Below are 22,242 nucleotides of genomic sequence, written 5' to 3'. Positions count from 1 at the left end.
TGATATTGTTCCCTACCTTTTTTGGACACTGAAAAAGAAGGAAAAAACTTACACTTGATGGTTGATTTGAGTGGAAATTAAATAAACAGAAGGGCGGTGCCTGACTTTTGCATTGTACTGTATATAGTATTGCTAACAAATATCCATTTCATGTCATATCTTTTTTTGCACCCTCACTTTTCATTAGACTGCCTGCAAACCACATCATCCAGATGTAATATATACATCTAGCTAAATCGTTAACAAAGTAAAGCAGCTATTACAAACATCATCTGTCCAATTCTTTGCTGATGGATGCACATTATATTAACATTTGTGGAATGTTACAGAGCGATAAACTGACTTGTACAGTGTTCATATCCATTGCACTGCTGTTTCCATGCTCCTCCAGGTGAAGAATGCACACACATATACACGCATAAACATTAGAGAGTGGCTGTCACACTCCTACACAAGGCTTATCTCATCATGATTAGATTACTGCAGTGGTCTCCTTGCTGGCTGCCCAACTAAAACCAGCCAGCACTGACAGGCTGTATGGCAAGAGACCGCTATACGATATACCACTCTTCTCCATAAATCTCTTCTATGGATGCATTGACATCCATAACAGATCCTCTTTAATATGTTTTGCATTTTACTGGTTAACATACAGGTAAAAACTAGCATTAGGGCCTAACCCTGGTTCTAATGCTAATTCTACCCTCACGTTAAATCTGAAAACCTAATCCTAACCGTAATGCTGGTCCAAATCCCAACCCTAACACTGTTGAGAAAAAACAGTTTCACCAGATAGTCTACAAATAATCTGGGTGGGGCTATTCAAATAAAATGGGACAAAAAAAAAACTACAATTCACATTCCCTTTCATAATAGGCATAACTAAAGCTTGACCAGAGGATTGGCAATGAAAAATTCCTCAGTCAGGGTAGCTGAGATGCCAACCATAAAGAGTAAAACACTTCAAAAGTAAAGAGCCACACAATAAGTTAATGAAGTTAATGAAATTAAATATTTTGTCAGTCAGAAAGGATATGCTATATCATTCTTATGCATTGCTAAAATTTGCTAAACAATCTCAAATCTATACTAAGGAGTGCCCCTTCAGAAGTCAAGGCAACTAAAAGTGTTGTACTATTAAGCAGTGGAAAAGGTACACAGAAACGGTATTTAATATGTTGTCAAAAATATACTTGACCTAAAGTAAAAACTATCAATGTTTAAACTTACAATCGTATAAAAGTCAAAGGTAAATGTTTAAACAAATAATTTAAAACTTTTCTTTGTTTGGTGGTGTGTGATGCAACAACTTATTGGTGGTACTAGTCCATTGACAAAGATGCATTAGCACAGTCATGTGCAGTTTCATTTTACATTGATATGAAATTGTTTGATGTTTCAATGAATACAGTAAAATCAAACACAAAAGAAGTCAACTCCTTGTCCAGAGAAGAAGAGTAAAATCTCCTGGCCATTGAGATTTTCAACAAATATTTGAAAATCTAAATGAAAATGTTTTTTGGTCTTCAAAAACATGCAATTGCAGTATACATCTTGCAAAAATATTATTTAAGTATGTTGACAAACTACAGTTACTTAATTATATTCCATTTCTGTATTCATTTAACTGAAAATATTTGTTCAGAGTAGTGTTTCTCTGTGTCATGCCTGCTACCAATCCACATACGCTTTAGGACTACAATTCCCAAGATCCATTGCAGGATCACATGACCCAGGACACAACATCATCCTATCAGAGATCCAGATCACCTGAAAACTGATTCCTCACAGCTGTGTAGTATGGTCATGTGATAGTTTTGGATAGATATAAGCCTGGGCTTTAGTTTAGATCTTTGTGAAGTATTGTTTTCTTTTAAGACTTACTGAGCGTTCTTTCCTGTGTTTATTATCTTCATGTATGACTTCCTGCCTGTTATTACTCTTGACCCTGTTTTTGGACTTTCCCTTTTGGTACCTATGCCTGGTTTGTTTGCTACTTTGTTTTTTTCACTCTGCCTGTTTTGTGGATTTTGCCTTGCCTTGGTTATTTTACTGATTATCCTGGATATGACCAATGCCTGTTCTTTGACTCCTCTCGGCCTGTCCCCAAGTAAAAATTCACCTTTGTTTTTGAACTGTGAGCATCTGCTTTCTGATCACATGTCACACTCTGGTCTGTGCTGCTATTAGCAAGATTTTCGTATGTACGTGTGTACAGTACAGTGCATGTACAGTATCGTGCAAAAGTCTTAAAACTTAAAACATTAGACTAGGGCCTTGGTGTTATCCACTATATTATCCATTGCAAAAACTTGGAAATGTCTGCCACTACTGACTACATGAATTAGACACAGAGTTCTCAGTTGTAATTATCCCTGAAGACACAAAAAGAGCACACAAATAACCCACATACAGAGCATATGCTGCAGTTGCTTTTTGTGTATGACAGAGAGGGTGTTTATGTCTTTTCTTTACCTGTTTGTAATCATGAAAGTATTCTTCAGTTTTGCTTTTCTTGTTGAACACACACACAGCTTCTTGCCTGGTGATCAACAGAGCTTGCTGTGATGCACTGTACTCCTGAGCCAGCTCCACGTTTTCTTTTAGAGCTTTCTTCAAATTAGCCTGCATGTTCAGGAACATAATCACCAGTGACATTAACATACATTACTCTGAGCACCACAGGGGGGAGTGCACAATAATAAATAAATTAATTAATTAAAAAAACACTATGGTGACGAAAAAAGTAATTGCTATCTATATCAACAGTTTCTCTAAACAAGCAGGGTCAATTACCTACATAGGCTCTGAAAGATACTTTACATATGCAAAATGCTTAAAAATGTTTAAAAGCACTTAAATAAGAGCATATGAAATTGGAAATGTAAATTAGGAAAAGAACAAGCCTTCAATTTCAATATGCAATTACATATGCAACTACAGTATACATCTTGCAAAATAATATTTATGTTAATAAAATACAGTTACTAAATATTTTCAATACCTTTGTTCCATGAATTGAAAATATTTTACTGTTCTGTGGTGCTTAATTGCTCTGTGAGCATTAACAAAATTTTCATATGTATGTACAGTACCATGCAAAAGTCAAAGACCACTTTATATTTATCTGTCAAAATATTCAAGTACAGTTTACTCCATTCTCAAATTTCTGAGGAAATTGTATGTGATAATCCACTTTTTAGTTGCATAAAAAGGGGAAAGGCAAAGAAAAATAAGTGTAAAAACAGAGGTTTCTAAAATGTATGCACAGTTCTGGATATCTACATGTCCCAAAAGTATTGAGGTATTCTTATTTATGTTCTACATGTCCCATAAGAGCAAATACTGATATAGTTATTTTTAAATTAATATGTTCTAGTACTTAAGCCTTCCTAAATAGATGCAAATTTTTTCAAACAATATAACTTGTAAGCTCAAAAATATCCACAAAATAACAGATATCCTCCGTCATCATTAATCATAACAAAAATAAAAATGAACCTCACTGTCCCTATATCATACACACACCATTTACTAGTATCTGCGTGTCACATCACACCAAAAAACCTTTGCTACAACATAAGCAAACACTAATAATCAGACGCCACTTAGAGAAGCATGTAAACAAATTACAATAAATAACTGGCTGATTTGCCTGTCTCATCTCATCTCCACTCTGCTCTCACAGCTGCAAGCAAGCCTGAGACCAAGTGTTTTCTCCAGCATACCTGTACAAATAATGGTGTGCGTTTGGGCAGTAAAACAGTGCAGCTCTAACTGATGAGTGGAACCCAGCACAGGGACTGGCCGTAAACATGACAAATGCAGCCTATTGATTTAAAGCTTAATTACTGCATGCGGCACTGACAAAGCCTGTCTGACGCGCCCGCGAAGTGTAAATGGAACAAATTACGCTTTGTTGGCTGTAAGAAACTGATGGTGTCTGCACTTTGCATCCTCTTTACTTTTCTTCTCCTTGACGAGAATTGTTCTTGATCAAATAAAACAAGCAAGCTACTGGAGAAAAAAAAATTTTAAAAAAAGAATTCAGAATGGAGTACATCTTCAACTCCAACACCCTACTAACTTCCTTATATTTCCTTATACTAAAACGTCTGTTTATATACATATATCTCATGAAAAGAAGATGCTAAAGGTTTTGAGCAAAAAACAAAACAAAAAAAAAAAACATGAAGACAAGCTTATTTTTTTTCACCCAACAATATCTTAAAGCAACAGCACAGCCAAAAATCTAATTTACTCAATTTCCCCTTACTCAAGATGTGTGGTGCCTGAAGTTTCTTTTTTTTAGTGTTGTACTGGAGATACAAAGCTAATGTTCCCAATAACCTTATACCTCACCAATTAGCACTGTGCCAACTGCAAGCTTAAAACGCACACTTCATTTAGTCATCAGGTATTGTCAGACTTTGTTAAGTGGTTTCTGACACTGTATGATATGTTATTATCTTTAAAAAAAGAACAAATGTATTCAGCGCAGGTAAGAGATAGTAGCAGTGGGGGGATCATTCCTGTGTTCCCAGGGCCCTTTATTTTCCCACTGAAATTTCTGTTTGGAAACAGCTCTGTGTTCCCTCTTTGTAATTTTGAAGACAACCATGTATTCACAGGGTCCCTATGTTCACTTTATGAAATCTTCTAAGAAACAACTTGATATTCCCATTGCCACATGTTTCAGCTCCATGATGCCTCCATCATGTTTATTCAACAAGAAAAATAAGACTAAGTCTAAATAAAGACCAACTCAAAATTTGACTCTAGTGTAAAACTAAAGAAGCAATCTCTGGATGCTGTACATTTTGGCTAATCGACTAAATCTGGCATGATGGGAAAACTATAAATCAGATTATTTACCAATCTGTAGGTTTAATGTGGCACTGGGATACCGTTTGGGTCTTCAATTATTATTTTGACAAACACATTTTGAAAAAGTATGCTACTCTGAAAAATGTGTTTCACCCTTTCCTCTTAAATGACTTTAATAAAATAAAAATAAACTAAATTCATTAACAATTAAGAGAACATTAATCTAGCACTTTCTAATGCATCTGAACTCCTCAGTGCCTTTATTGCTTTATTTGCATCACACTATGTTCAAAGGGTCCTTGATCAAAAGCTACTGTCACACCCCAGTGACTGACAGTACATGTTGCATAGTGCTTATGTTGATAGTTGTACAGCAAACCCTCATGGCCATATTTAAACCATTTTCTTTTTGAACCTGTATAAGTGGCGACTTCTCTACTGACTGCATATGCTGTTGTTTTATTGTTTTCAGTGCGAGGGCCTGAAAAGGCGCTCTGCTCTACTGCCCTGCAGCCAGCTAATGGGAGGCTGGCTCTATGAGGGAAGACTTTTAATTCTGCGCCTGTCTCGCACCAACAACTTGTTTGGAGTTTGCTGCACCCGTGCGCGCATGGCGGATTAAGCTCCATTGCCTTTTCTTGTTTTGAACTAATGCATTCTTGATCACCGTTTAATGAAACTATATACCACATGGCGATTTCACATTAGATAAGCCATGTGAGACTCTCATCAGGCACGAGGCTCTGACTGGGGCCATAATCCTGAAGCTCAACTCCCCCAATAAATGGCTTTTCCAAAGGAAAATGAAGTGATAATTCATGGCTTTCATGCAACACATAACATATTATTTCTTACAGAAAATTATATGAGGCTGCATCACATTACTAGAACAAACATGTATTATCAGTATGACATCGAATGGTATGCAGCTGTGATGAAAGGAACTAAGGAAAGATAGGCACTGATCAATGAAAGTGAAGAATGGTGAAATAATGTTAAAACTAGCATTGTACAATTAGACACAAGGCATACTGCACTACAGGTATTAGAGCACTGTGGCTTGCTTTAAAAGAAAATCTCTAACACAATCTAATCCCCTGCTAAGTATGCCTATTCTGTATGTTTAATTCCATTTACCTAAAGAAGAAAAACAACCAAACAATATTGTGACTTATCAAATATGAAACAGTAAACAGCTGACAATACCTGAGTATCCATAGAAGATCTTTCAGACGAAGCACCCTAAAGTCCTAATCATCTGTTTTTCCTATATATGTGTATATACAGTATGCATACAGTACTTGATCATTAACAGGTACTAGATACACTATTTATTCTTAACTGTAGTAACATTCTTTCCCTGTAGGGTACAATACAATACGGCTGCAACTCAACATAATGATTACTATTATGTACTGTATCTACATAACAATGTCATTTTTAGATCGCCGCATTGATACAGAATTCAAAAGCAGTAATATGGGTGCATACTGAGTATCTTACAATGGTGTTGATGGTTGTATCTTTGTATTTGCATTTATGTAATGTAACATTTTATTCACAACCTTAAACACAAAAGGCACGATGTATGTCTGTTTCTTTGCTGATGTTATTAGCACCCTTTTACCCTGTTCTCCAATTGTCCGGATTCCCACAAGCCCCACATCGCAGATATTTGGGTGGTGGATCATTCTAAGCACTACAGTGACATTGATATGGTGGTGGCATGTTAGTGTGCTGTGCTGGTATGAGTGGTCACTGCTAGACTGAGTCCAGCACCAGTAATAGTCAGCAACAGTCCACCAACCAAAAAATGTCTAGCCAAGAGTGTCCTTTGGGTAGTGTCCTTGGACCACTGAATAGACCAACACAAACTGTGCAACAACAGACAACCTACTGTCTCTGACTTCACATCTACAAAAGTGTGGCTAACAACAAAGTCAGTAAAGACTCCATGTGCATTGTGCTAAAAGGCTCCTACTTTTACTCATTAGTAACAAAATGTTCAGGTTTTTTAGATAAAGGTGTAGGAATAGAATTTGCTGATCCCTGACCTTGATGTCCAGCATAACAGCCTGCCGCTGGGCCAGGAGGATAGAGTGGGCCTTCTCAGAAAGACCTGTTCTGCTTCTGCAGGCTGTTATATCGCTTTGCAGGCTGTTCATCACTACGGCAGCTGAATTATACTTATATTCCTCCATGTCAGACATACTCCTAAAAAAAAAAAAAAAAAATTAAACAAAAACACATAGTTTAACATAATGTTAGATAACCCTTTGAAAAACACACATTAATTTTAATGTTTTAATGTTTCAGTATTCCTGGGCTAGTTTCAGACAATGAAAAAATTGATGATTTAAGAGATGGTCAAAGCATATTACATTTATCAAAATGTATCAAGGCATACATAGCTTTTGGACTTGGCAGCATTTTCAAGATTTTGAAGTCATGTTTATGTGGGCATCAACAACTGGTTAGCAGATGAACACTTCACAAGTACCAGAAAACTGGAACTGTGCTTTTTCCACTGGCCATCAGTCCAATATGGATTCTAGTTTTCCAGTTGTTGGTACCTGCTCAGTACTGATGCAAACATGACCCACTGGCACTTGAGAATAGCGTTACCATTGGTGACTGGTTATGCATGCTACCACTAATAAATAAATATATAAGTAAATAAATAAATAACAGAATATCGTTTAAAAATCAGAGAAAACAGATACATGGACCAAATGAACTGGTGAAGGCACCGTTGCAAGAGTAGGGCTATCACATTTTTATTATTTTCCACAATCATTTAATCATATCATATTTTTGTTTTACAGTTACTTTATCTTTGCAAAAATGATTGTGAACTGTTTTTCTATCACTTACACATACAACAAATACATACAAAATTAAATAATAAATGAAAGCAAAAACATTCTAAGAACACACTTCTAACAAGTGTGGTGACACATTTAGTGTGTTGTTGCCAAAAAGCTCTATTTATGTCTCATCTGACCATAGAACCAATTTTCCAACTAAAGGTCCAGTACTGGCTAGCGAATACCAGGTTTGTGATTAAATTAAAGAAAAGGGTTTCTTCTGACACATCATCCAAATAGTTTGTTGGCATGGAAGTGGTGTCTAATTGCAATTTTGAAGACTTGATGATCCCAAAACATTTCTAACCAATCAACTTGCAATCTTCAATCACAGTCCTTGAAAAAATGTTTGCCTCTCATTTGCCATCATCCTCGTAGAGGGGCCCTCTTCCAGGCAGGTACACTACAGCTCCTGTTCTTTTAAAAATGTTTTGTGTCCAGTAAATGCTATAAATCTCCCAAATTCTCCTCTTTCGATTTGAACAGGCTAGTCGCAGTATCACCAATCACAAGGCGGATGTGCCCTGTACACAGCTTTAACAAGAGTGTGTTCCCCAAAGGTCTATCTCTGTCTGAGAGGCTAACCCAGCATGCATAACCAAGCTATTAAGCTAGTACCTTTATGCCAGTCATTTGTGTGTTCATCTATTTGTCCAACCAGTGATGCCAGAAATCCATGCATTCGTTTGTTCATCCATACATACAACTAGTCATGCCAATATTCTGTGTGTATACATACACAGTGTGTATGCAACAGTGAAGTAAATGAGAACTTTACCTTCTTTAAGACTTTACCAAAAAGCTAAATAAGGTTTTGAGCAAACTGTGGACATGGCAGGGTCTATTATACCACCTACATAAGGAGCGTTGTTGTATTAAGCTGCCAATTCAATTTGTATTAAATGTCAATTCAGCATGCTCATTGGAATATCAGGCCATTCCCAGTCAATTCAGATAGGTCAGAGTATGTTTTATGATATTCACTTCATATTTGTATTTTTAAAACTTTGTGTTCTATGGGCATTTTCTGCCATGTAACAATTTTTAATAGCCATTGCCTGGTTTATGAGGGTCAACACACTTTTATCTTGGTTCATTTGTGTGTTCTCTTTTTGTTTTCTGGGACTAAAATTGCTTTAAATGTTAGATTGTTCTAAATTTTCAGGAAGACACTGAAAGTACTGACAATAAATAACATAACAGTGTATTTTATTTTCACATGGCTTTAAATCACTGTTGCTTATGAAAACCAAATCATTTGCAAGATCATTCATTTAACACTGTAACACACACATACACTCACACAGAAGCTGGTGGAAAGGCAACTCAGAACAGCATGTGACATACCAGATTATACAAGTGGCTACCTGATTTGTATAATGTGTTGTCCAAGCAAATCATCTTCAAGAAGAATTTTGTTTACTATGTAGCAGATTCAAAAGTGTGTTTCTGTGAACTGTGTGAGGAACTCTCAATCTGCCAACTGTTCCTGTTTAATCTATCAGGTGTAAAGCCTCTATCTATGGTTACACTGTATCTAATTACAGAGACAAAATCTACAAAAGTCTTTGTTCCACTAGCAAGCAAAACAGCTGAGACCATGATTTGTGAATACTGTATATTCATCACATTTATTTAACCAAATCAGTTAGTCAAGAACACACCGTCTTTTACAAAATCTGGTAAAGGATCTAAACCACTTGTCTAACTACTTGATAAGTGAATTGATAATTATTTGGCTTTGTACCCATGGGCTCCTGTCCTTATGTTCAAAACTCACAATTTGTATAGTCCAATAGCTGAACATTAGAGATAGCAGTCACAAGCCATTCTTTTTGTAGAGTTGTCTGCAGCATCTGAATACTGCTTAAAGAAATTTTGATTATATATAGCTTCCAGACAGCTTCTTCCTCTTATTTTTCATGTGACCACTGTATTTTGAGATTATGGCTGAAATATCTGGTTGGAGGAATGGAAGTGTCATTCATTACTGATTTTAGCAGACATAAAGGAAATGTACTTACTTTCAAAATTATAAGTTTTATGTCTCTGAGACCTGAGAAAACACACAATGAGCAGCTGTCACTATATAATTGAATATATTCTGCTCTCATTAGAGTGGACTGAGCAGATCAGCAGAAAGCTAACCAGCTAGCAACCTAATGCTCTAATAATAAAACACTTGAAGTTCAAGCCATCACAGAAGAAGAAACTTACAAACTGTGATGTACAAAGTAAAGAATGTCATGTGAAGCTTAAAACATATATAAACTAGAGCCGATATCAAACTGCAATGCAGTGTTGAGACAATTCTGCTGGCTAGGAGCAATTTTCATGGTTAAAATACGAGGAGCACTGGTTTATTAAAATATATATATATATATATATATATATTTTATATATGAATATTAAATATTTCTAAATTAAACTGAAGAAAAAATGAAAAACAAAATGAAAAAGCTGAAATGAAATGACTTTATTCGCACAAGTAATTGCTGTAGGCTATAAACAGAATCTTCTCAATAAAGCATTTCTCTCACACAGGTTCAAGTTTCTGTTGACTTTTGATTACAAACTTTGGGAAACAAGCATGCAAATATCCCTACAATAAGACTATTCAAAGGCTTATTTCTTGCGACAGCATGTTTGGATGTTATAAGTATTTAACAAATTGTCTGTTTATGCTTCACCAGAAGTTCTGTCCATAAATCACTTGAAGCATCACGTGGTGCATGAATAAAGTGGATAGCTTTTTGAACATGCACATGTCACAGTATCACAATGTTTTTATCAGTATAGTAAGATTTACAAATCAGGTTGCTGCCATTTTTAGAAATAAGGAAGTGGCCACCCCAGAGCCAAGACCTCTATATCATTAAATGTGTTTGGGATTACTTGGTTTGTGAAAAGCAGAAAGTATAACCAACTTCTAAGACTGAATTTAGAAGGTGTAGAAAAATATCCCTGCACATTTATTTGAAAAACAAGGCAAGTCTCCAGAAAACAATGGAAGCTGTAAAGGGTTGACACAATAAATACTGAAATAAAATAAATTTAGTTGTTTCTGTGTAACTGTAAAAAATATGTTTTTTGCTTTCCTAATGCTTAAAACGAAAGTTGTACTAAATGGCTTTTTTGACTAGAAATTAAATAAATGAAAAGTGGTCTATATAATGTCCATACACAGCCCATTCTATATGGCTTTTATAATGCCTTTACTTACTGTAATTCTTCTATAACCTGTGGCATGGTGGTGGCAATATGCTCCATTATGTCTGAAGCTTTTCTGCATTCTTCAGACTTCAGTCTGAGCTCCTCAATCCTGCAGGATGTCTGTTCACACTTCACTGAGACTGCACTGTGAGCTTTCTGCACATAAACAATCCTACACTAAATACCATTGCAATAAGTGCACAACTCACAGAGTATAACAATAATAAAATCAAATATCACTGTAGTTACTTTAATTGAATTCAGATGTTCGAGACAGGTGCTCTTCTTCTTCTCAAGGTCACCACACAGCCTTTCACGTTCAGTCAGAATGTCACTCAATTTCCTTTCCAAGTTCGCAATTTTCTAAGAAGCAATTAGCAGAAACATTAAGTAAGCAAAATCATAAAGTATGATTTGGAAATTATATCAATATTGCATATCCATATTAAAATGCTAATACTTTAACAGTACTACAGCCAACACAACAACTACATTATGTAATTATCTTTATTGTTAACTGTCAAAAATGTGCTGGTCATCTTTGGCAAAACAAAGTGTCACAGCCTAATAATTCACTACAAAGTCATAGGCCAACTTGCGCTACATCTAATTGAAATCCCACACACATGAATAGTCTGCATGCTATATTCTTTATAACGATATAGTATAACAGCAGGTCTTTTCCCTAATAAAGATAAATAAATATCTTTTCCCTAATGTCTCTAGGCAGTATACTACACAATGGATCAAACTACTGACATATCTCACGTCTAAAATATAAAATGACAATTCATACATTGAATCACCGGCTTTAAGTATTTTTTTGATGTTGCAATATGTCTCTGTGTTTGCCTGCAGTTAATCTAGGTTTCATCAGCATCTAGCTGGACTGGCTCTAGTGTCCATATTATTGCTAAGTAGCTTTCCACTAGCTGAATCAGCTTCCTTAATGATACTGGTAAAGTGCCCCATCCCTAATATCGGTGTCAGGCTAATAACAGTAGAAAATAATGGATTTAACATTGAAGGAAAGGCAGAACATACACAATCTGATTTTGCAACAAACCCAGCCTAAAATGACAGAAGTGCTTACAGAACAACATAACATATAGAGAAGTATAGTAGCTGTGATTTTGCATAAATCATGTTTTTGACTAATATTTTTTCCTCTATGCCAGTGAATGGTACTTTTAGTTACTTAGGTGACTGAATGACAGTATTGGTATTACATAAAAAAAGAAAAATTAATATTGTGCAAGTAATATTGTAAAAACAGGATTAGTTCTCTGTCTGCCTTTGGTAAACTACTAGTTTCAGCTCCCGAGTGGCGCATCCGTCTAAGCGTTGGCCCTATCATCAGAAGACAGCGTGTTCGATTCCTGGTGATGCTACAGCCATCCGTAGCCGGGAGTCCAAGACAGCACAATTGGCCTCGCTCTCTCTGGGTGGGTAGGATGGCCCCTCTTCTCCCCCAATCACTCAATGCGATACTAGTGAGTGCAGGTGTCTATTAGCTGACATAACAGATCTGGCGGTTGGAGCTTTCCTCCGAGCGCATTCGGCTGTCCTGTGACGTTGCGTGAGAGGCAGTTCAAAAAGAAGCGGTAGTTGGTTTCACAGGTCTGGGGGGAAACCTGTGTTAGCCTTCACCCTCCTAGCATTGGTAGTATCGTGTTATTGGGGAAGCAGTGGAATTGGAAACGACTAAACTGGGGAGAAATCAGGTAAAAAAAATTTTTTTAAATGATGCTACAGCTGAAGGTTCCTGCATTCCAGAGTTCAGAGGTTCCTGCATTCCAGAGGCTCAAGTATTTCAGTTCCATACTGGATAGCTCAGCTATTTATCTCAATTTGATTCAGTTTATGGAATTTTTTTTTTTACAATAGATCTTGTTAGCTTTACAGAAATCTAAATCCATACACTCTAATAAGCATCTAGATGAGGCTATTCATGGTAGTATTCATTAAGTGGGCCCAGCGATTAAGAAAAATGTCACATTGGTGTCATATCAAGCACCACTGCAGTAGTCGTAGGTGAGCTGGTTTGGGTAGTAGCAGCTCCATAGCTACAGTTTTACAAGGAGACAAAATAAAATTGAGGTCATTTGCCTGTTGATCTTTGTCATTTTGAAATTCACCATTGTAGTCGCCTACAGGCATTTTGGTGACACCTGTGCCAACATCACAGCTCACTATTATGTGCACATGCTAAGAAGGGTCCACCACACAAACAATATGTGGTCAGTCATGGTCCTATGGTGATCCCTTTCCATACATGAATGGGGTAGGGGGCAGCTGATGTATTGCGCACCAGCAGATCAGGCTAACATCAGTCATTGTAAACCTACAAAAGCACATACAGCACTGTGGAGAAGCTATGCTTTTTTTCAGGAGATATTTTTGAGATAAGATAATTCATGTGTATAAGGAAGGGAAAAGTCAAAGGAAAATAAGAGAAAAATGAGGAGTTTCCAAAACTCGAAAAACTATTAAAAGATGTAGAAAAAATGGAACAACCACGCAAAACCTGGTCCATCACCCCATTGTGAGAAGACCCAAGAGAAAACTCAGTGCTATGTCAAGAAATTGTGAATCAGAAAAGTAAAAAGGCAAATAAGAAGACATTTTACCTATTAAACAAAGAAGTTGCTGCTGTTCTCAGAACAATGGACGGTCCACCCCAGAGTCTAGACCTCAACATTTTAAATGTGTTTTGGATTACTTCATTTGTGATAAGCAGAAAATGCAACCAACTTCTGAGACTGAACTTTGCAGGTGTGGAAAAAATATCCCCTGCAGATTAGTAAAAAATACAGGTTTTCTGCTTTTTTCCCCTAGTGCTGAAAAACGAGCAACTTGTACATAACGGCTGTTTTGACTAGAAATTAAATAAATGAAAGATGGCATTTGTATCAACAATACATAAAGACCTATGTCTTTTTATTCCATGACTCACAAGACATGTAATGGAGGTTTCTTTGTTATTGGCCCACTGTCATGCTTTCTAAAAAAGGCTCTTATTAGATTGTCACCTCAGTGGTTATCCATTTTTGCTTTATGTCAATTCTAGCTGAACCTGATTCAGCTAAAGGCCATTTTACATGGGTTACATCTGCCTGAACAGCCCTGGGGAGCCTAACTGTTTAAGATGTATGCGCAATGCCAACCTAGACATCCAACACTATTAGCTACATCAGTCTGCTTGGCCAATACAATAATATAGAAGATGAGTATCTTCTGTTCTTTGGACAAATTGGTATTTTCTTATCCAGTGTAAACCTCTAGCCAGTGGGATATGAAGTATGCTGTTAGATGACTCACATATTTACAAGGAGTGATTTTTATTGCTGTTTTTTTTTTAAGGAGGCTCTGAAAGTTTTGTGACTTGGTCATGTCATAACAGTAGCAACTACTTTGTTAAAAAATTGCAGTCTACATACTATATAATAATGCATTAAGTGAAGAGCATCACCTTTCCATGCATATGGTTACATGTGTAACCAATTTTACTCATTTTATAGTCCTATAATAAGGAATAAATTCTACTGGTCTACAGCTGATAAATAATTTTTGTTAAATTATTTTAGAGATTAATATATCAGAAAAATATTGGAACTTTGTTCATTGTTAACGTTTTTAATTTAATAGTGTAAATACGTCTCCTGTCTATTAACTCAGCGTGCTGAGTTCTGTCCTGTAAACTAGTTCTTTTTTATAGATTGTGTACATATAAATGCTGCATTTTGTTTTATGTAATTATGTTCTTTTGTTACATAAAACAGAAATACAAAGATTATGTAAAAATAACATCCCAGCAGAAACTTCACCTCAGATTTTACTGTGTGTATCTCTTTCAGCTCAACCATCTCGGCCTCCAGCAGGGAAGTTGTAGAGGTCACATCTTCATATTCTTTCAGTAACTCATTTTTCGCTCTCTCATAGTCCGCTTTTACCAGATTATGTTCTTCCATAATTGAGGATATTGCACTCTAAAGAATCAAGTAAACAAACAATGCAAATCTCATTATAAAATATATTTGTATTTAAAAGTAAGGTACTCACTCCCATTGTTTTTGCCTTAAAATGAAGAGTTGGCGCTCTTAAAAAATAATACTATAATACGGTAGGGGCAGGGTCATGGGTAATGCCCCCCCCCCTTTATTTTTCACAACACAAAGAATAACAGAAATATAGATACACAACAAATTAGTGTATTGCAAAAGCAGCTTGACTGGTGTGTACCATCATTCATTAATGTCTGTTCAAGAGCATCTGTAAAAATCATAAAACTGATATTTTAAACTGCAAATTAAATGATGTATAGGATAATATAGATCCTACATACTAACTCAGGAGTAAAAGCAGTAGCTAAAAAACAGCTCAGAAATTGGAGAGTTTACTTTTGTGCTATCATACAAATAGGTTTTGTGTGCTCACCTTTAGAGTTGCTATCACTTTCATCTCACTCATCAGCTGCATCTTCAGTTTTTCTGTTTCTCTCTAACAAACAAGGAAAATTATGCTGAACATTAAAAACTCTAGAACTCCACTGATCTCACTTTTTGTTCTTAATATATGGCACCTTTAACACAGTTAAATGTTAGGTTAAGGCTTTAAGGTGTAACTAGCATGTTTTTGGTCATCACTATTTTGCAAAACATAATACACAAAACATTATACTTGAAACATAATATTCAAAACATAATAAACTGATGTGATCAGCTCTGTTCAGTTGGCATTTCTATGAAACAGTCTAATTGCCACTGATTAAGTGTAAACCCTACATGGCAGTTACAATGCGGTAAAACCTACATTCTCATACAAATCTATTTTCTCAAGCTCAGTTTTTCACACAACAAGAAAAATGATATTATTTTACAAATGGACGTTTCTGAGGCAAAATGCTTTGGTTGGTGTCACGATTGGCTCCTCCCACTCCATGTGCCTATGTTTTGGTTTTGTTACTCTGCCCTTGATTGTGTTCACCTGTCCCTCATTGTCCCATGTATTTAAGCCCTGTGTTTGCCCCCTGTGCTTGCCAGTCTTTGTATGAATGTATTGGTCTATGTTTGTTTGCTTGAGTCTGTTTATAGTTTGTCATGTCTGAATCCTGATCTGTCCGTATTGGCTCTTTGACACTGGACTGTCTTGACCACGACCCTGGATTTGCCCATAATAAATCTCGCTTATCTCAGCGTGTGCGTCCACCTCCTCGCTCCCCCTTACAGTTGGTGGAAAGTAAAACTCAGTAATGTTACAAAGTTTGTTATGCCCCATCTATCTAAAAAAAAAAACTATATAAAACTATTAATTTATTTTTATAGCAATGAATTCTCAACTGTACCTTTTCTCTAAAGATGCACATTAGTTCTGTAAGATGTACCCATAAAATGAACAGAAAAATTATTTTAGAAGAAGAAGAATCGATTACTGGCTCACTGCTGGCTTAGCGGATGGCAGACATTAGAGTATGAAGCATTGACTAACATATGAAAGTTGTTCCTTGTTTTGTCACCAATATCAATACCAATAGGTATTGATCCCTGCCAATGCAACAGCCATATGTGCCAAAGACAGTATGACTGGCATAGGGGTGTTGGGAGGGGAAGATGAAAAATGATGTGTTAATATTATTTTTCCCTGCTTACTGGTCCATGTTAAAGTAACCTGAAGACCTCAAAGATCTGAAGATGTTTTAGAGGAATTATATTTAATGGAAGATTATAGGAAGACAATATTTGGTCTTTTAAATGATTAACTGCTCTTAATACAACCATGAACTATTATGATGATGATGGTGTTTAGCAATCTGTGTAAAGACTGGCATAAGATGATGAAAACATTAAAATATTCAGAAAGACACTCTCACAGATTAATGTGCGTTCAATACAATATTAAACATGCACTTGATCAATGGTGTTTTACCTGCAGCTGTGTTATCAATAAACAGCTTTAGGAAACTACTGTCCTAAAGTAAAAGCAGACCTGAGGCAAATAACTAAAATCAGACTTTTCTTACCCTCGTTCTCTGCTCCCACATGAAGGTTTGCTGCTCCAGGTCTTCCAACCTGGCCTTGGTGTTTGTATGCTGGGCAGCCTCCAGTGTCAGTTCACCCTTGACCTGCTCCCTCTCTTCCTCGTTTTGACTGATCTTCTCCAGGATCCGCTTACGTTCCCTCAGCAGCTGCTTCACCGCCTGCTTGCTACAATGACCAGAAGTGAAAAAAATAAATAAAACCATTTAAGAAAGAACAGTGTTTAAAAAAAAAATCAAAATAGAACCATGGTCATTCATTAAAATGTAAAAGTGCTTCATAAAACAATAGGTGCAAAACATAATGATGTTTGACATCTTTTATCCCACAGGGAATGTGAAACAAATCAATATGCAAGATATATTGCGAGTGAGATAATATAAAAAACCTTAATGAAAAGTATCATCACTCCAGGTCAAAATAGTGAGGTCCTCTCCTTGTCACAATACAAATCATGTCAGAAACTTGCCGGTGAATGTCTTTTTCTCTACATTTTAGAGAGGTTTAAGGGCACCCTGTTGGCTGCCAGTGCATTCGCCACAAAATTTACTACCAAGCTGTCTAATATAGCTGTTCTTTAGTTCAGTACAAATTCTGTCATCGATCATTAGGACTTTACTTGCTTCCATTAAGTGGGTCGGCTGGCAACAAGCACCCATGCATCCAGAGAGGATGCAGAAAAAATAAAACTACTTAATGAATGTCTTAAAAATCCCATTAACAAAAACATTTCTCTTAAAAAGATATGACAAAGAGTTTGCCAAACCAATAAACAAAAGAACACTACATGACCAAAGGCATCGTGCCTCTCCTTCTAATTAGTGAAGAATTACTTAGTGGATGCTTTAAGGTGCACATACTGCTGACACTGACACAGGTATTCAGTTGCATGCACAGACTGTATAATTTTCATAGAAAAGTTCTGCCTAGAGCAGCAACACCTAAGGTCACCATGTCCAATGGCAAAACTTGGCTAGAGGGGTATAAAGCTCCCAGCACTGGGCTGTGGAGGAGTGAAAATTGAGTTTGAGTGATACCTTTGCAAATTGCCTTTAATAAAATTAGCTCATCTCATGTCTCCAGAAGAACATTAATGTAATATGCCAGAAAGCAAAAGTTTATTTACTCCAGTTTAGCAATAGTTGCAGTAATTCTTTGGACTGAAAATTAGTATGATATCACTTTAATAGCTACCTGGTGACAAGTGGACTACAAACCTTTGGTGGATCCTTTTATTGTAATCCTCACTTTCCATCTCATGTTCTTTATTTTCGCCAAACAGATGTAGGAGCTCCTGTCGTTTCTTATTGAAGACCTCCTCAACCTCAAAAAGCTTTGGTTCGCCTTCTTGCCTCTGACAAATGACAAGCGAAACAGTCATGGTTTTGTACATGCATTCATCTATGTTCATCCTAAAGCAGTGAATACATTTACTACAATGCAAAGAAAAAGCTCATCTATATATTCAATACAAGCAATTTTGATTTTGTTTTCAAATGCGAAAAAGCCCAAAACACACAATTTGTCTAAAATTAGTCAATTTTTTAAATGACCATACACCCAGAATTAGAGAACATAATTTCATTTTTTTCTATTGTAAATACGTACAGTGCCACTTGAAAGTTTGTGAAACCTTTCTCATTTGGTGAATTTCTACATAAATGTAATAACACAAATGTATATATCTAACATTATATCTAACACAGTACATCTAACATTAAATGTTAGCAACAGTATGTAAAGCACTGCTTTCAGTGACAGGTGTGACTCCGTTGAGCAGCACTGACCAAACAGTTCCTGTAACTATTGATCAGCCTTGCACATTGACTTGGAAGAATCTTGGCCCATTCCTCCTGAAAGAACTGCTTCAACTCCGTTCTTGTACAAATGTCACACAATAGGTTATACGTGAACGTTTCTATTTGATTAAGGTCTGGACATTGACTGAGCCATTCCAAAATTGCAACATTTCTTCTGCTTTAAGCATTCTTTGTACAACCCAAATTCCAATGAAGTTGGGATGTTGTGTAAAACATAAATAAAAACAGAATACGATGATCTGCAAATCCTTTTCAACCTATATTAAATTGAATACACTACAAAGACAATATAGTTAATGTTCAAACAGATAAACTTTATCGTTTTTTGCAAATATTCACTCATTTTGAATTTGATGTCTGCAACACGTTCCAAAGAAGTTGGGACAGGGGCATGTTTACCACTGTGTTACATCACCTTTCTTTTAAACAACACTCAATAAGCGTTTGGGAACTGAGGACACCAATTGTTGAAGCTTTGTAGGTGGAATTCTTTTCCATTCTTGCTTGATATACAACTTCAGTTGCTCAACTGTCCGGGGTCTCCATTGTCGTATTTTGTGCTTCATAATGCTCCACACATTTTCAATGGGAGACAGGTCTGGACTGCAGGCAGCCCAGTATAGCACCCGCACTCTTTTACTATGAAGCCACGCTGTTGTAACATGTGCAGAATGTGTCTTGGCATTGTCTTGCTGAAATAAGCAGGGACGTTCCTGAAAAAGACGTTGCTTGGATGGCAGCATATGTTGCTCCAAAACCTGTATGTACCTTTCAGCATTAATGGTGCCTTCACAGAAGTTACCCATGCCATGAGCACTAACACACCCCCATACCATCAGAGATGCTGCCTTTTGAACTTCGCGCTGATAACAATCTGGACAGTCCTTTTCCTCTTTGGCCCCGAGGACACGACATCCATGATTTCCAAAAACAATTTGAAATGTGGACTCGTCAGACCACAGGACACTTTTCCACTTTACGTCAGTCCATCTCAGATGAGCTCAGAGAAGCCGGCGGTGTTTCTGGGTGTTGTTAATACATGGCTTTCGCTTTGCATGGCAGAGTTCTAACTTGCACTTGTAGATAGAGCGGCGAACTGTGTTCACTGACAATGGTTTTCTGAAGTGGTCCTGAGCCCATGTGGTAATATCCGTTACAGAATGATATCGGTTTTTAATGCAGTGCCGCCTGAGGGATTGAAGGTCACAGGCATTCAATGATGGTTTTCTGGCTTTGCCGCATACTTGCAGAGATTTCTCCAGATTCTCTGAATCTTTTGATCATATTATGGACTTTAGATGATGAAATACCTAAATTCCTTGCAATTGCACATTGAGAAACGTTGTTCTTAAACTGTTGGACTATTTGCTCACGCAGTTGTTCACATCCTTGCTTGTGAATGACTGAGCCTTTCAGTGATGCTGCCTTTATACCCAATCATGACACTCACCTGTTTCCAATTAACCTGTTCACCTGTGGAATGTTCCAAACAGGCGTTTTTTGAGCATTCCTCAACTTTCCCAGTCTTTTGTTGCCCCTGTCCCAACTTCTTTGGAACGTGTTGCAGGCATCAAATATTTTCAAAAAAACAATAAAATGTATCTGTTTGAACATTAAATATTTTGTCTTTGTAGTGTATCAATTGAATATAGGTTGAAAAGGATTTGCAAATCATCGTATCCTGTTTTTATTTATGTTTTACACAACGTCCCAACTTCATTGGAATTGGGGTTGTAGGCTAACTTGTGTTTTTAGGGTTGCTGTCTTTCTGCAGGATCCACCTTCTATTTCGGTTCAGTTCACTATGCTAGTCCTAGCATTCTCCTGTAGAATTTCTTGATACAATCCAGAAATTATAATGCCTTCAAATGATGGCAAGCTCTCCTGGTCTAAAAACAGCCCCAAACTGTGATACTGCCACCACCATGCACCACAATTTGGATGAGGTTCTTATGCTGGGATGTAGTGCTCAGTTCTGCAAAATACTACATCTCTCATTTAAGCCATAATGATACATTTTTGCCTTATCCATCCACATAACATTACTTCAGTACTCTTCTGGCTCATGAAGGTGGTTTTTAGAATACATACTATTCTTGTTCAGTATTTACCTGATCACGGGCTCAAACACTGGCATTCACCAGCATTTATGTTAGATGACTAATCCAGGGAAGGGTAACAATGGTGTGAATTTCTTACATTTGTACACTACCTGCCTGACAGTGGATCAGTGAAGTCCAAATTCATCAGAAATACATCTGGAGCCTCTTCCAGCCTAATAAGCAGTGGTAAATAGGTCCTCAGAAATCACATTCGCCTGAGACATAGCATGCCAGTGCATGTCACATATTGTGAGCACAAATGCATGTGTTATAGACTTGATGGTGAAGTTTTTTAAATATGGTACTGTCGGAAACACCCGATTGTTATCCAACTGATTAAAAAGGAATGAAAAACTATTTTTAATGTTATTTATTTTATTGGGTTCTCTTTATCTATTGTTATGATTTAAATGATGACCTGATCATATTTTATGATAAAGGGTTCACAAACTTTCACGCAACACTATATATATTTTTACATTGCATTTACTCATATGCCTTGTCTTGGCTCCTTGCTTTTTAATTCATTTTAAAACATCAACTGAAAAGGTACAAATATGTGAATGTAGTATACCTTTGAACCTCATTTATTATACAGAATGGGACCTTAAGACCACTGTCGCACTTTTGAGGGAACATTTATATTGTTCCTCTCTTGGTGAACAAAAATGTACATACACTGTAACCTTTTATTGGACACTATATGGGCAAATAAACACAGTGTTAATGAGGCTAGAACCTCTGCAGTTTTTTCCCCAACATACAGTTTTTATCCATGAGCTGATACTAAAATCCATTTGTGCACAAACAAATATGTTTTATTAACAGAATATATATTATTTGTAAAGGGTCATGTAATCTAGGCCATGAAAAAGCATACTGCTTGGAAGTCTTATGATGTTTGGCAATATGTACATAATAGAGGACAAGCTTTATTAAAATAACATGGAGTCAAAATAGAGTGTATGGGATCAATGCAACTTTATATATATATATATATATATATATATATATATATATATATATATATATATATATATAAATTATGCCACAATTGCGTTCTCTAACTAAAGGCAGTGAACATGTGCCTTTGAAGGTACCACCCTAGTGACTTGAGGGATACCACCCCAGTGACAGTTTAGTACCTTTTCTGAGAGGTAACCTATGTCACACTATCTGCTTTAAGAGCTATTTGTGACAGCATATAGAGTTACAAAAAGTGTGGCATGTCCTCCCTTTCAAAGTTTAGAAATAATGAGTGAACAAAATGGTGGTATTGTGATTATGAATACTATGGACTGGTGACCAAAAGAAATCATGGGCCTTTCCTGCCCTCCAGAGGACATGTGTAACGATGCTTTTAACATGCTTCCCAATC

General features: G+C 36.5%; 1 protein-coding gene across 1 annotated transcript in view; it reads right to left on the bottom strand.

Annotated features, from left to right (window-relative positions):
- The window catches only part of LOC108439742 (coiled-coil domain-containing protein 178), a 52,731-nt gene that overhangs the window by 9,955 nt on the left and 20,534 nt on the right, over nt 1–22,242 (bottom strand). The window contains exons 11-18 of the mRNA XM_037537104.1: nt 18,160–18,296; nt 16,927–17,110; nt 15,345–15,407; nt 14,735–14,896; nt 11,157–11,270; nt 10,918–11,063; nt 6,882–7,041; nt 2,476–2,625 (exon numbers count right to left, since the gene is read on the bottom strand). Coding sequence (XP_037393001.1) covers nt 2,476–2,625; nt 6,882–7,041; nt 10,918–11,063; nt 11,157–11,270; nt 14,735–14,896; nt 15,345–15,407; nt 16,927–17,110; nt 18,160–18,296 — 1,116 coding nt within the window. The remainder of the gene's footprint in view (nt 1–2,475; nt 2,626–6,881; nt 7,042–10,917; nt 11,064–11,156; nt 11,271–14,734; nt 14,897–15,344; nt 15,408–16,926; nt 17,111–18,159; nt 18,297–22,242) is intronic.

The sequence above is a fragment of the Pygocentrus nattereri genome, chromosome 3 (assembly GCF_015220715.1).
Source record: "Pygocentrus nattereri isolate fPygNat1 chromosome 3, fPygNat1.pri, whole genome shotgun sequence".
In the NCBI taxonomy this organism is placed as follows: Eukaryota; Metazoa; Chordata; class Actinopteri; order Characiformes; family Serrasalmidae; genus Pygocentrus; species Pygocentrus nattereri.
The sequence above is the reverse complement of the archived record's forward strand: the minus strand, read 5'-3'. Positions and strand labels throughout refer to the sequence as shown.